Raw genomic sequence first — 16,588 nt, 5'->3', positions numbered from 1 at the left:
GGCAGGGATTGTTTTCAGGATTTCTCCAAGATTCCTTTTTTAAATTATTTTAAAGACCACAACGGAGCCAGTGCTTGAATCCAATCCTTTCATAAGGAATTTCTGAGGGACTGCTGTCTAGGAAACTGCCCTTGAGTGATTCTACCTGCTGCAGGGAATGCCTGTCCACTCCTCCCCCCTTCCCTGCACTATGAGACAGCATCTTCAGTCTGCCAAAAGCACTGAAATGGTGCTTTTCTATTCCTCTCACCCCCACCTGCTATCTCACAATTATCCTAAGTATATTGTGGGTGGCAGTTTTAACCACTTTCATTTGCAGTTTTTTTGTGTAGGTTTTTCCTCCTTACTACATTGCTTAGCCCTTCTGGGGATAGGTAGGAAGTTCCCACCTTCAAAGAAGAAGCTTTTAGCCCTGCCCCTGCAGTGCCTGGAAGTGAGACTTAACCCCAGTTTGGATGCACTGCTCTCTGTGTCATGAACAGAACACCAGGCAGTAAGGATTTCGTTTTTCTTTTGTGAGATGTTGACACTGGAATGAGATATTTTGCAAAGCATAAAAGAAAGTGAAACTAGTCATAAATAAGCACAACATTCACTGTGCTTTGAGATAGTGAGCAGATTAAACCTTTTGAATTGTTCTGTTTTCCATAGACAAGACGCATTAGTATCTGTCATGGGAAGAGAATAGGCATATATATGTTATGGAATCATTTCAAAATTATTTCCTTCAGTTCAAAGATAATCAATATATGTATAACATAGATTTAATATTTGATTAGCTAATACAAATGAAGATCCTTTGTTACGTGCTCAGTGACCAGATTTTCAGTAATTATTTGTTCATTTCTTTGTCCTCCCAAATGCCTACAGTGGAATTATATCTATTATACCTAACTTTTCCCTCTTCCACCACATGTATTAGCTGGAAGATAACTTTCTAAATGGAATTTTGCCATTGAAAAAGAACACTTCCCAACTCTGAACTTTTACAAAACATTGTATTTCACTGAGAAAGGTTTCCCTTAATTCAAATTAGAGAATATGTATTTTTCATATTCAAAATGGAAGTCAGAAGAATCAGGAAAAAAATGATGTACCTTCAGCTGCCCAAAACAGGCCTTATGTGATTCTACACATTCTTCTTAGGTGGTCCCTGTGGTTAGAACTCCCTCCCAGAATACTTAGGAGATGCCAACCCCGCCCCAATGTCCCCTTTAAATTCTAATCATACTCCATATTTTCTATGAAGTCCTTGATTTAATCCCTAAGCTGCAATTTTATACACACTTTCCTAGGAATGAGTTCTATTGAAGTCAGTTTGACATACTTCTGAGTAGGTATGTATAGGATTACACTGTTAACCTTCATCCCCAATTGTTTGTGCAATCCTAAGCACTCTTATTAGACACACTAAATCTCATTGAGCTCAGTGGAATTTACTTTTGTATAAAAATGTTTAGGATTGCACTGCGAGTCTAAGAAACTGTGTTTATTCCAGTTCCTCTGCTGTTAGGCTTTTCTTGTTTTCCTCACCTTGAAATTGCAGATTGCAAGCTGTTTCAGGCAGGGGCCTGTAGTTTTGCTTAAGGTATGTTGCTCTGTAAAGTGCACATAGTTTGATGTTGCTATAGAAATAACAGCAAAATCTTCTGTGTAGCGCCTTTTACTGTTACAAAATGTAAATGTACTGCCTTCAAATCGATTTTGACTTATGGTGACCCTATGAATAGGGTTTTCATAAGGCTGAGAGGCAGTGACTGGCCCAAGGTCACCCAGTGAGCTTAATGGCTATGTGCAGATTCAAACCCTGGTCTCCCAGGTTGTAATCCAACACCTTAACCACTAGACCACACTGGCTCCTTTACTGTTACAATATGCACTAATTGTCTCCTGTGTTTGTAGTGTAACTAAGGGATATGGTATTGAATTTGAAAAGCAGATACAACTTTTCAAACCACAGAACATTTACTGAGAAAGTCAGGAGCAAATAACGTTCTTGGCATTCTGTGTTTTTGGCAAAGAAATCTTAGAGCACTGAACAATACATTATAGAATTACTGCAAATTTTCATTTCCCGTGTCCACTGCTTTTAGTAGAGACCAAAAAAAAGTTACAGTTGGGAAAGTAAATAAAAATACATTCTTTCTCTTAGAGGATTATGGAACGCCGACGGATAATTTTGAAGACACCACAAATAATAGTAATCCAGTTACTTCTACGGATGTTTCCAACAAAGACAATGAAGATAGCATCACTGTAAGTATATACATAGTTTCCTGGTTTGTAATCTCAGCAGACTTTCTGACTAGGGATCTGATGTGTTTGTGGTATTTTAGCTTGTAACAAGACACCACCTTGACCAAGCCCCCAGTGCTTTTATGTAGCATTTTTATAATGTGAAACAATGGCTTTTTCAAATAATTTTAGACAGAATACAATTTGCACAGTTTGATTCACATATTTACTGTTAAGCTAACATTTCTTAATTGTGGCTTCTAATTGCATGATCACAACTCCTGTTTACAGCATAAAATAGTTTTTCCTCTTTGGCTGAATACTTCTAGTGACTATCCAAATTAAAGGTCAGATAAAGGGATATTATATGCATAGGGTTCCATGAGAGATGATGATCATGAGATCTTTACCTGGTTATTTCTTCCTTAGCACAAAGGCCTGGTAGCCATATTTTGGGAATGATACTTCTTTTGCCAAAAAGGCAACCTTAATTTTTTTCAAAGGAGAAACATGCTAAATTCTCAGTTCTCACTAATAAAAGCAGCCTTGGTGAATAATGCCCATGGGCACTGGGTGCCAAGAGATCCAGCTGTAAATTTCTGAGACTGTTCCAGATAACTGATAATGTTAATGGTGAAAGACTGCTCATATTGCAATACTGGGTTTAATTAATGCACCTTGTTTCATCTTAGGTCTACGTTGTAGTTGGAATTGCAGCATTAGTGTGCACTGGCTTAGTTATTATGCTGATTATTCTCAAGTTTGGAAGACACTCCAAGTTTGGAATGAAAGGTAAGAATTCCTGCTTTTATTTTCTACTTCTATGGGTTACATTGTATATATTTACAAGTTCATATCTTAAGTTGCCTTCTGTAAAATAAATATGCATCCTAAGAGTATGGAAGGCATAGGTTGTGTATTTTAAGATCCTTCCCGGGAGCTTGGAAGATGTGGTAAAATCTCCATGATTCTTGAAGTTAACAGTGCATAATAACTATAGGATTGGGAAAGGGTGCTGAGCCCCTGTCCTTTCCCCTATTAGCAGATGTATACTGGAGCTGTGCAAAATGTTCACATGTGAACAACGAAAGGCATTTTAAGGTGACACAAAATGCATCCTCCCCCAAACTCCCCTAAGTGTACCATTTTCTCTGCTTCTCCCTCAGCAACATTTGCTGAGTGAAGCCATTGTTTCCTATATCTCATTGTCTTTACTCTCAGTGGATGTGAAGAGTGCTGCAGCAATTTGAGTGGTTGTCACAGGAGGATGGGGTGTGGAATACCACCTCTCCTAGGCCACTGCCAGACAATGGTGTTTCTCAGCCCACAGTGCTGTGGTGGCTCCTCCTGTGCTCTTGTGTAATATGCATTTTGCCTCAGTTTCCTACTACCAATGTGTAATAAAAGTAGCTACTGAAAAACAGTGCAGATCATTTTCTCTGTCACTTCTTTCACTTTTAAGTAACTGATCCATCTGGCCATTATGCCATGATCAAATAATTTGTGTTCTCTTTCAGTAGTACTGAGAGTTTTGTTTGCCCCTGTCTCCATATTTTTCATAGAAACTAAGGATTTTGGTAGCAGTGGTCAGAGATGTGATCAGTTCTGTCTGTAAAGGAATAGTAATGAATCAAGGTATAGCTGTAAATCAATTATTCCGTTATCTTTTCTCATATTTGTCCAGTCAGTCTACCATATGCAGGCATGTCTACCATATGTGGTAATATGTGCCAGTTTAATTCCCACATTTCCAGGAACCAGAGTTATAATCAGTAATCACCTTTTGTAGGTTATATGAAGTCTTTTAATACAACTTTCTATCAGATTTGAGCATATTGAGATTGTCTCCATATGTACTTCCTCCTGGGGACATTTTCCCATGTAATTCTGTTTGGATGTGTGATCGTATTTCATACTGGGTTTATAGGGGAAAGGATTTGAAAAATACAGCCAGTATTGTAATGCCTGTATATATAACACTAGAGTTCAACCACAGTGGTCCCATCACAGAAAATCTATCGCAGACATGAAAAGGGTTTAAAAGGGGCAAGTGGTTCACTTAGGACATCTTTCCTACAATAAATGACTAAAGTGTTTGGTGGATTTTATTAGTAGTTATATTTTTTAAAAGACAGCTATTGGGGGGCACAGGGTGGTATTCAATCCTAGTCCTACTCAGAGTAGACCCATTGAAATTAATGAACATGGCTAACTTAGGTTTATTGATTTCAGTGGGTCTACTCTGAAATGAAGAAGAAATGAGTTCTTCACACAGTTCCATTTATTGAATTCACTGCTACAAGTTGCCACAAGTGATATCTACTGGCTGAGATTATTCTAAAAGGGGACTGAGCATATTGGTTTATCAGTGGGCTATCAGTTGTGGTATCTAAATAGAGCCTTCAGGTTCAGAGGTATTATGCCTAATCATCATCTTCATTAGTTAGTTAGTTGCTTGTTACCTGAAGGTCTCCAAGTGATTTACAACATTATTAAAAACAAAACTAAATCATATACCATAAAAACAAAACAATAAAACAATAACAAATCATATACCATAAAAAAACAATAAAAAATAACAACCCCCATACAGCCACGGAAGCTTTGTCATCATACTAATAACAAAACGACATCATCACAGTCTATCAAATGCCTGGGGAAAAGGCGAAAAGATGTCAGTGAAGATGCCAGGAGGACCTCACTGAGAATCACATTCCACAGATGGGGAGCCACAACAGAAAAGGCCCTCTCCCTTGTCATCACCCTCTGAGCCTCCTTCAGAGAGAAGATCTGGAGAAGATCTAAGAGTCTGGGTAGGTTCATATTGGAAAAGGTATTCCAGCAGATATTGGGGTCCTGATCCATAAAGAGCTTTATAGGTTAAAGCCAACAATTTGAATATGGCTGTGAAGCATATAGGCAGCCAGTGCAAATGGAACAGAATTGGTCTTATATGATCTGGTCGCCTTGATCTCATCAATAGTGAGGCAGCCACATTCTGCATTAATTGATGCTTCCAAACAGTTTTCAAAAGTACCCCACATGAAGCGCATTGCAATAATCCAACAGTGAGATTACCAGAACATAAATTACTATAGCCAGGTTATCCCTGTCCAGATAGGGTTGTAGTTGGGCTCCCATCCTAAACTCATGGAAGGCACTCAAGTGACAGCAATGGATCCGGGAAAACTCTAGGGGCAAAGAAATACATTCAGAAATAAGATATATTTAAAATGCTAAGAATTATATAAATGGTCTCCAAAAGAAGAAACAGCAATATATCTCTGCAAGTCATATTTGCACCATAACATATAACTTCTTAGGTCTCTCTGGGGCTTGAAACCATTGCAATGTATTAAAGCTGTTAGGGATGTGAGATGCCTGAACATATCTCCTATTTAGTCTTAGAATCCCTGTGCTCAATGTGGATATTTGAAAAACAGATTGATGGATGTGAGTTCTTGGCTCTGCTTATCACTAACTTTCATAAAATGCCAATTATAATAATTTTCTGTAGGAACTAAAGTTTAGACTGTGGTGATGTAAAACGGGAAGGGAAGCAGAGCCATGTCATCGGCTCTGGGGAGAGGCCAAGCTGCCACTGGCTCTTCCTCAACTGCCATTTATTTACTTATTTATTTACTTGCTTACTTACTTATAGCTCAATTACAATAGAATTCACTAATAGGCAAAAAACCTTGCGGTTTAAGAATGTGCCTATAGCCCACAGATATTTCTATCAAACTTTAAAAAGCAGGGAAATTGGGCAGCTATAGTGAATGCACAAGGGGAGCAGGAGACCTGACCTCTTCTCTGAGATATTGGACTGCCCTACAAATTTGTCCAAGCTACACAGGAAGTGGATTGGACTGTGAAAGACCAACCCAAATTGTGTTTGCATTTTGACAAATTTGTAGGGCAGTACAGTATCTCAGAGAGGAGGTCAGGTCTCCTGCTCCCCTGGTGCATTCACTATAGCTGCCCAATTTCACTGCTTTTTAAAGTTTGATAGAAATATCTGTGGGCTATAGGTACGTTCTTAAACCACAAGGTTTTTTGCTTATTAGTGAATTTCCCTGCTTTTTAATCTGGTAGGTAAGAAATGGGATCCTGTGCAAGTTTGCTGAGAATTGATTGATCATTTGCATGCTTATTGAGTTCAGTGGGATTTACTGCCCTGCAATCACGTTTAGGATAGGTAAAACTGACCAGGGGGGAGGGAGGGAGGGCTGGAATGGGCAGGGGAGGAGGAAGAAGGAAGAGGGGGGAGCAGGAAGGGAGAGGAGAAGGGAAGGAGGGAGAAAGCAGGTCTGATCATTTGCATGATTATTGAGTTCAATGGTATTTACTTCTATGCAATCATGCTTAAGATAGGTAAAACTGACCATGGGGAAGGGGAAGGGGAAGGGGAAGGAGGGGTTTGGAAGGGAATGGGTAGGGAGGGGCAAAGGAAGGGGGAGGGAAGGGGCAAGAGGGAGGGGATAGGAGGGAGGAGAAGGGAGGATGGTTTTGATCATTTGCATACTTTTTGAGTTCAGTGAGATTTATTTTTGTGCAATCATGTTTGAAAATGTAAATGGACTGCTTTCAAGTCGACCAGACTTATGGCGACCCTTTGAATAGGGTTTTCATGGCAAATGGTATTCAGAGGTCGTTTACCATTGCCCTCCTCTGAGGCTGAGAGGCAGTGACTGGCCCAAGGTCACCCAGTCAGCTTCATGGCTGTGTGAGGATTCGAACCTTGGTTTCCCAGGTCGTAGTCTAACACTGACCTGGGGGAGGGGAGGGGAGGAGATTGGGTGGGTGGGCACTGGGCAGAGAGGCAAACCCTTACCTTTCCAAAAGGAAAACATTGTGAACAATATCATTGCTTTTCAGCGTTTCCCCCACTTTTTTATTCTGCAAGCAGGCACATGTAGCCCCCACCCAAATTTAAACCAAAGCTGTCCCTGGCCACATCCACACCAGGCCTTTATTTCACTTTGGACATTCATGGCTTCTCTCAAAAGAATCCTGGGAAGTGTAGTTAGTGAAGGGTGCTGAGAGTTGCTAGGAGATGCCCTGTTCCCCTCACAGACCTTCAATCAGAGCAGCAGACTGTTAAGCCAGTCTGGCCACTCAAGCTCTCTCAGTGGGATAGGAGTCTCCTCTCAGCGCCCTTCACAAACTACACTTCCCAGGATTCTCTGAGGGAAGCCATGACTGTCTCAAGTGAAATCAAAGTCTGGTGTGGATGTGGCCCCCTAAATAGCTAAGCCCAGCAGCTGTGAGGCTTTTAGAACACTGACAGTTGGTTCTTACTGAGCATGCCCGACGTTATCATAAGGTTCCAGCCAAAATTTCTTAAATTAATTAAAAATCAGCCAGGCATTTTTTAAAAACTTTTAAACTGCAGAAGATGAAGATCAGACTATGGGGCAAGGTCAGTATTAGGATTACAGGTACTCTGTGAACATGGCTGATCTTTAATGAATTTCAACAGGTTATGAGAACTCTTGGCAGAAAAAAAGTCCAAAAGGGCTCTGGGTTTTTTTCCTCTCTTTTTAGACTTTGAACTCTCTATACTCTTTGACTGTTTTGTGTATCGCCATGAAAATTGAGAGGGTTGTTAAGCAAGCGTTTTGTACGGTTTTGTTTTGAAATGAGCTTATGGGAAGCATGGGGGGTATTTTCAATTTAACATTGCGAAATGTGAAAAATCTGTGCTGACTATAGTATACAGCCACTCTCATGGCTGTATAATCACAGAGTTGGAAGGGGCCTATGAAGCCATTGAGTCCAACCCCCTGCTTAATGCAGGAATACAAATTAAAGCATACCCAGCAGGTGCCTGTCCAGCTGCCTCTTGAATGCCTCCAGTGTTGGACAGCTCACCACTTCCCTAGGTAATTGGTTCCATTGTCACACTGCTCTAACAGTTAGGAAGTTTTCAACTGAAAGATGTTCAGTTGAAATCCGGCTTCCTGCAACTTGAGCCCATTATTCTGTGTCCTGCACTGTGGGACGATTGAGAGGAAATCCTGGCCTTCCCCTGTATGACAACCATTCGTGTACTTGAACAGTGCTATCATATCTTCCCTCAGTCTTCTCAAGGCTAAACATACCCAGTTCTTTCAGTCTCTCCTCATAGGACTTTGTTGCTAGTCCCCTGATTATCCTCATTGCTCTCCTCTGAACCTGTTCCAGTTTATCTGCATCCTTCTTAAAGTGCAGTGTCCAGAATGGGACACGGTACTCAAGATGAGGCCTAACCAGTGCTGAATACAGGGGAACCAATACTTCATGTGATTTGAAAACTATACTTCTGTTAATGCAGTCTAAAATAGCATTTGCCTTTTTTGCAGCCACATCACACTGTTCACTCATGTTCAGCTTGTGATCAACGACAATTCCAAGATCCTTCTTGCATGTAGCATTGCTGAGCCAAGTATCCCCCATCTTATAACTGTGTATTTGGTTTCTTTTTCCTAGGTGTAGAACTTTGCATTTATCCCTGTTAAATTTCGTTCAGTTTTCAGCCCAATGCTCCAGCCTATCAAGATCCCTTTGAATTTTGTTTCTGTCTTCCAAGGTATTAGCTATCCCTCCCAATTTTGTATCATGTGCAAATTTGATAAGCATTCCCTGCACCTCCTCACCCAAGTCATTAATAAAAATGTTGGTGAGCACTGGGTCCAGGACCGAGTCCTGTGGTACCCCACTTGTTACCTCTCCTCAGTTTGAGAAGGAACCATTGACAAGCACTCTTTGAGTATGATTCCGTAGCCAACTGTGGACCCACCTGATAGTTGTTCCATCCACATTTGGCTAGCTTGCTAATCAGAATATCATGGGGCACTTTGTCCAAAGCTTTCCTGAAGTCAAGATATATTATGTCCGCAGCATTTGCACAGTCTACGAGGGAAGTTACCTGATCAAAAAATGAGATAAGATTAGTCTGGCAGGATTTGTCCTTGAGAAATCCATGTTGACTTCTAGTAATCACTGCATTGTTTCCAAGGTGCTTACAGGCTGACCACTTTATAATCTGCTCCAGAATTTTTCCAGGGACCAATGTCAGGCTGACTGGTCTGTAGTTCCCAGATTCCTCCTTTTTGCCCTTTTTGAAGATAGGGACAACATTAGCCCTCCTCCAGTCATCCTGCACTTCACCCATCATGATTTTGCAAAGATAATAGACAGTGGTTCCGAGAGTTTTTCAGCCAGTTTCTTCAATACTCTAGTGTATGTCAGGCCTTGGAGATTTGAACTCATGCAAAGTGTTAGGTATTCCTTGACCATTTGTCTCTTATTTTCACATTGCAATCCTGCCCCTTCAACTTCACATTTCCCAGGATGGTCTTTTGGGAGAAGACTGAGCCAAAGTAGGAATTGAGCACTTCTGCCTTTTCTTTGTCATCTGTTATGATTTTGTGTTCCTCAATGAGTAGCTGCACCACCATTTCTTTTCTCTGTCTTTTACTATGGATGTACATGAAGAAATCTTTTTGTTGCTTTTGGCATCTCTTACTAACCTCAGCTCATTCTCAGCTTTAGCCTTCCAGATGCCATTCCTGCAATTCCATGCTACCTGTCTGTACACTTCCTTTGTGGCCTGGCCTTCCTTCCACTTCTTGTATGTATCCTTTTTTGTTTTCAAGTCATCTATAAGCTTTCTGTGAAGCATGGCTTCTTTTGCTGTCTTCCCTCTTTTTTCCTTGATGGAATTGTTTGCTATTGTGCCTTTAGAATTTCCTTTTTTAGAAACTCCTACCCATCTTGGACTCCTTTTCTCATTAGGGTCACTTGCCACAGAACCTTACTTACTATTGTTCTCAGTTTATTAAAATCGGCTTTCCTGAAGTCCATGAAGTCCAAGCGTATGGCACTCTCAGCTTTTGCTTCCTTTAAAATCAAGAACTCAAGTATAGTGTGGTCACTTTCCCACAGAATTCCTGTAACTGCCACTTCATCCAGTAAGTCATCTCTGTTGGTTAGAATCAAGTCAAGGATAGCTGATCCTCTGGTTGCTTCCTCCACTTTCTGTAGGAGAAAGTTATCTCCAACACAAGTCAGGAATTTCTTGGAGGGGCCAGATTTGGCAGAATTTGTCTCCCAATTGAAGTCCCCTATTACTACTACATCATGCCTCCTCGAAACATTGGCAATTTGCTTTTCAAAAGTTTCATCCTCATCTACCTCTGATTGGGTAGTACACTCCAATCACCATGTTCCTTTTATTCCTTGCCCCTTTTATTTTATTCCAGATACTCTCAGTGGAGCTACCCAGCTCATCCTCTTGTACTTCTGTGCAGGGATATATATTTTTAACATATAGCGTGATTCCGCTTCCCTTTCTATTCCTTCTGTTCTTTTTGAACAAGTTATATCCTTCAGTTGCTGTATTCCAGTCACGGGAGTCATCCCACCAAGTTTCAGTTATACCTATCAAATCTTATTTACTCTTCTGTATTAAGGGTTCTAGTTTGTCCTGCTTGTTTCCCATACTCTGGACATTAGCATACAGACATCAAAGACCATGTGATTTACAGCCTGGCTTTCTTCCTCCAAGCAGTGTATAATAAGATTACCAAATACAATAGAGATAAAATCAATTAAAAACTAACTATAAAATGAGAAATAAAATGGGTGCTGAAATAAAAGTCTTCACGAGATGCTGGAAGTTCAACAGTGAGGGAGACGTGTCTAATCTCAGCTGGAAGGGAGTTCCACAAAACTGCTTTTTAAGATGTTTTTAAAGTTGTTTTTTTAAAGATGTTTTTAAATGTTTTGTTTTAATACATTTTAAAGTCTTTTGATTTTAAGTGCTTTTAGTGTTTTTATTTGCTGCTTTGGGCTCCTGGGAGGAAGGGTGGGATCTAAATTAAACAAACAAACAAATAAATAATAAAATTGGGCCACCAATACTGAATGTACAGCTCCTGGTGAATAAGTGTAGTGCATCCAAGCCATGGGGACCACAAACAGTGACACACACAGACACAAAATTTAAATTTTAAAAAATTGATCTGTAAATTGCTCTCAGAGCCTTTTTGGCTGAAGAGTAGGATAAAAATGTTCTCTGGCCTCATTCCCCACCCCCACCACATGTGTCTCAAAGGGAGAAGAGGCATATCTCAGGTAGCCATCACCCCACACTCCAGGTTGTTCTAGGCAGAAGATGTAGCTTTACCCAGCATTTTCAAACTCAGCTAACACTTCACATGTAGTCCTCATTGCCCTGTCTCTGTAGGAGCCAGCAGCTGTATAATCTGTCAGTGACTTTCAAAGGAACAGACACCTCCTCAGAGAGCCAGTAGCTCTCTTTGGGTGAATTCCAGTAAACACCTGCCCAGTGATCTGTCCAGGGTCCTGACATCACACCTTGCCTAGCCTGTTGTGATCCTGCATAGCCTGTCTTGACTCTGCCCTATTGTATCAGATGTGACTTTGCTCTTCCAATAGGTGCCACTGCTTTCCCTGGGAGCCTCAAGCCAAACTAGGAGCTTTTCCTCTCCTCCTCTGCCCCTCTCTTTTTTCCCCTCTGTTGCCCATATTAATTGATGGGATGCAGTAGACTATGGTAGCAGTTGCAGAAGCCCTTGAAAGAGCTACAGTTACCATACTCCCCAACAGCTTGGGCACTATTATTCAGATTGTCCTAATAGCTAATAGTATGCTAGACACAGAGGAATATGGTAGCTAGCTGTAGTTCTTCCAAGGACTTCTTCCATGGTCCACCATATCCTGTCACACAATAACCTGGTTCACACGTAACACGCACATAATATCCAGCACAGAGATGTGGTCTTAAATGTGCTCAACTATTTCTTGGCTCATGGCCGGGCATATGAGTCCTATATAAAATTGTGTACCATATATGGTGCAGAGGATCAGGATAGTTGTAATATTGCCTGAGCTCTAAACCTGAGTTAGATCAGGAATGTATTGCAGGCTTGCGTGTTCTGCCTCCTCTCTGGTATGCAAATGCTTTCTTGTTTTAATTTTTTGAGCCAGCTGTCACACCAAGCAACCACAGTTATTTACTATATGGTTGTCTCTTTGTTACAGAGCCCAATTCAAGGTTTTAGTTTTGACTTACAAAACCCTAAACAGCTTAGGATCCGATTACCTGAACGACTGCTCCCCATGCTATCTGTCTGTGCTCTGAGATCTCCCAGGGAGGTTTGGCTTGTAATACCATCATTGAGTTAAGGTCAGGGCGTTAAGGGGCTCTCTCAGCAATGGTGCCCCAGTTGTGAAACTCCCATTGCCTAAAAGTCCAATTGACATTGACTATCTTTCAGCACTAGCTGAAATCTGCATCTTCCCTCGAGTTTTTTTTAACAATTTAGGAACATTGAGCTGCATAGTAATATGGAGACAGATGAATCATTTTATGTACTGAATTATGTGTTCTGTTTCATTGCTATGGACTGGATTCATGAGATTTTAATGTCGTGACCTGCTCTGGAATCTTTTATGGTAAAGATTGAGATGCAAATTTTGCAAATAGTGATTAGAAATAGGCTTGTAAATAATGGTTTTTGCTAATCACAGGAAAACAGTGTGGGCACAATGCTTCTGTTAGATCTGAAAACAAAAAGGAAAGGATGATATACACATGCAAGGGGAGAAGGGAAGTAGAGGAGCCCAGTTTGCCAGCCTATAAAACACTTTTGATATTCTAATCATGCTGTCTTACATCTAATCTGGAAGAGAGTTACAGTTTTTTTGTTATAAACATTCTGTTAATCTGGTCTCAAACTCCCAAATACGTGATCTCTTACATTCTGATTTCTGTTCATCATTGGCACTACTTTTGTAATTTTTTAGGGCTTTGTAAAATGAAGGCAGTGACTTTCAGGAGTCATAAATATCAGGGCATAGGATGGTATAATGATTATGACCATGATCCATATTATTCATACCAAACTAGATTAGTTGACAGGAGATCCACCTCCCTAGTGCTCGTCTCCATCCAAAATCATCATTAATTGATAACAGAATATTGTGTCAGACTTAAATACATTCTCAAGTCAGTAAAATTACTTTGACCTTTGCTACCAAAATTATATAAATGTAGCAGCTGTGTTTCTTTGTCAACTCCTTAGTCTTGTGAGACTTACTTCTGAGTAAATATGAACAAGTTTGCTTTGTCATATTTTCCACTTCCAAACTTTTATATCTGTTTAGCATTGTTATATGAATATAAATTCCAGGAGACATATAAAACAAGCACAACTTTTATATAGATTTTGTTCCTTTAAAGTTCTCATTAGTTGCCTTATTCAGAATCCTGTTCTTGGTTTTTTGCTCATATAAAATATCAACATTTAAAGTGTGTTTCTCCACTTAAAAAAAAGACCATTAGAACTAAAGTCTTCAAAGAGCCAAATTCTATTAATCTGATTTGCTCAGGGAGTTTAGAAGAATGATATGCCTTAAAGAGAGCATTCCTGATTCTAGTAAATCTGTGTAATATCAGCCCAGAATCAGATTTTTCCATTTGTTGTCTAATTCGATGCAAACTAGACAACATTTATATCTCTCTGAACCATCCTTAGAGATGCAGCACAATTTTCATTCCATCCCCTTCTCCAGATGTTGGTCCCCCACTTCATCAGTCTCTTACTACAACTCCCTTAGGGAAACATGCCAAAAGCAGCACTACATTGTTAGAATATCCAGCTGGCTCAAATCCAGCTTATCTTTCATTGATACTTCTCACACGTTTCTTTAAATATACCTTGAAGAGGACCAAACTAAAACACACATTACATTACTTGCATATCAGTAGCTATGCATGCAGGACTTCTGTACTTTGTTAACTATCCAAAGATTTTAATTTGTGCCCTGCTAACAGTACTCCATGCTCCATGTAACTTCCAGATTGGATTATTGCAATGCACTCTATGTGAGGTTGCCCTTGAAGACAGCTTGGAACTTCAACTCATCCAAAATGCAGCAGCCAAATTACTGGCTTGAGTTCCTTTTAAAACTCATATAACTCCTGTTTTAAAACAGTTGCCTGTTACCAGTTCGTTTGTGAGCTCAATTTTAGTGTTTAAAATCCTAAACTACTTAGGCCCCAAACATCTGAAAGACCATCTCCTTCCCAACAGACTCTTGAGTGTTAAGATCAGCAGAGGGGCATTCTTGATAGTTTCACCACCCTCAGTTCTTGGGGGTGGTCCATGAGAGGGCATTATCTGTGGCGGCCCCTAAGTTGTGGAATTCTTTCCCTACAGAGGTGTGTCTGGCACCTTTGCTGTACAATTTTCCGCAAATGCTAAAGACACACCTTTATCTTGGCCTTTGGCACTTGAGATGTATGTTTTGATGGCCCACCCTATTCTTGTGAATGTCACGTGTTTAGATTGTTTTTAATACTGTATTTTAAATTTCTGTAACGCGCCCTAGGACCTACTGGTGAAGGGTGGGCAATAATAATAATATCATCATAATGATGACTTAAATTGCTCCTATAGTTCATACCCTGCCCATTATTTGTTTCCATCATTTGGCTGTCCACCATGGTTTTGGATACCCACTCCAAACAGCATTAGAAATGCAGCATTTTTCTTGGTATTATAGTGGCCATAAGTACCTAGGGTTAGTTATACCTGTTTCACAAACATTATTATTATTATTATTATTTCTTAAATTTCTATACCGCCCGACTAGCATAGCTCTCTGGGCGGTGTACAACAGAGAAATAATACAACAAAAAAATATAAATATACACAGTATATAAGTAGCCAAACAATAATAATAAACAAACTAATGAAAACATCTCAATAAATATACAATTAAGCAATCCCCACACACTTCACAACAGGGTCTAACAAAAATATGCTGTAGTCCAAATAACAGCAAAAATGAATCTCCAAAATTAAATCTTGACCCCAAAAACAACTAAAAAACAACTAACCCCAGTAGTCTATAGACATCCTGAGCAGCAGGTTCACGCACACATACACACACACGGTCTCTGGCCCCTTCAGCAGTTGCTGTTTTTGTAGCTGGAGAGGAACAGGGCCCCACCCCTCCAGGCCAGGTGGAAATTAGCCAGAAATGCAGGGAGCAGGTCTTGCAGAAACTCACACAGGTAGATGGTCTCTGGCCCCTTCAGCAGTTGCTGTTTTTGTAGCTGGAGAGGAACAGGGCCCCACCCCTCCAGGCCAGGTGGAAATTAGCCAGAAATGCAGGGAGCAGGTCTTGCAGAAACTCACACAGGTAGATGGTCTCTGGCCCCTTCAGCAGTTGCTGTTTTTGTAGCTGGAGAGAGACAGGGCCCCACCCCTCCAGGCCAGGTGGAAATTAGCCAGAAATGCAGGGAGCAGGTCTTGCAGAAACTCACACAGGTAGATGGTCTCTGGCCCCTTCAGCAGTTGCTGTTTTTGTAGCTGGAGAGGAACAGGGCCCCACACCTCCAGGCCAGGTGGAAATTAGCCAGAAATGCAGGGAGCAGGTCTTGCAGAAACTCACACAGGTAGATGGTCTCTGGCCCCTTCAGCAGTTGCTGTTTTTGTAGCTGGAGAGAGACAGGGCCCCACCCCTCCAGGCCAGGTGGAAATTAGCCAGAAATGCAGGGAGCAGGTCTTGCAGAAACTCACACAGGTAGATGGTCTCTGGCCCCTTCAGCAGTTGCTGTTTTTGTAGCTGGAGAGGAACAGGGCCCCACCCCTCCAGGCCAGGTGGAAATTAGCCAGAAATGCAGGGAGCAGGTCTTGCAGAAACTCACACAGGTAGATGGTCTCTGGCCCCTTCAGCAGTTGCTGTTTTTGTAGCTGGAGAGGAACAGGGCCCCACTCCTCCAGGCCAGGTGGAAATTAGCCAGAAATGCAGGGAGCAGGTCTTGCAGAAACTCACACAGGTAGATGGTCTCTGGCCCCTTCAGCAGTTGCTGTTTTTGTAGCTGGAGAGGAACAGGGCCCCACCCCTCCAGGCCAGGTGGAAATTAGCCAGAAATGCAGGGAGCAGGTCTTGCAGAAACTCACACAGGTAGATGGTCTCTGGCCCCTTCAGCAGTTGCTGTTTTTGTAGCTGGAGAGGAACAGGGCCCCACCCCTCCAGGCCAGGTGGAAATTAGCCAGAAATGCAGGGAGCAGGTCTTGCAGAAACTCACACAGGTAGATGGTCTTTGGCCCCTTCAGCAGTTGCTGTTTTTGTAGCTGGAGAGGAACAGGGCCCCACCCCTCCAGGCCAGGTGGAAATTAGCCAGAAATGCAGGGAGCAGGTCTTGCAGAAACTCACACAGGTAGATGGTCTCTGGCCCCTTCAGCAGTTGCTGTTTTTGTAGCTGGAGAGAGACAGGGCCCCACCCCTCCAGGCCAGGTGGAAATTAGCCAGAAATGCAGGGAGCAGGTCT

At 41.3% G+C, this 16,588-nt stretch overlaps 1 protein-coding gene across 5 annotated transcripts in view; it reads left to right on the top strand.

Annotated features, from left to right (window-relative positions):
• Nucleotides 1-16,588, top strand: part of NTRK2 (neurotrophic receptor tyrosine kinase 2) — a 305,262-nt gene that overhangs the window by 148,121 nt on the left and 140,553 nt on the right. For all 5 annotated transcript variants that reach the window (XM_061626814.1, XM_061626834.1, XM_061626806.1 and 2 more), the window contains exons 11-12: nt 2,153-2,256; nt 2,928-3,027. In XM_061626814.1, coding sequence (XP_061482798.1) covers nt 2,153-2,256; nt 2,928-3,027 — 204 coding nt within the window. The remainder of the gene's footprint in view (nt 1-2,152; nt 2,257-2,927; nt 3,028-16,588) is intronic.

The sequence above is a fragment of the Rhineura floridana genome, chromosome 1, assembly GCF_030035675.1.
Source record: "Rhineura floridana isolate rRhiFlo1 chromosome 1, rRhiFlo1.hap2, whole genome shotgun sequence".
Lineage (NCBI taxonomy): Eukaryota > Metazoa > Chordata > Lepidosauria > Squamata > Rhineuridae > Rhineura > Rhineura floridana.
This window is presented reverse-complemented; position numbering and strand designations above follow the sequence as displayed.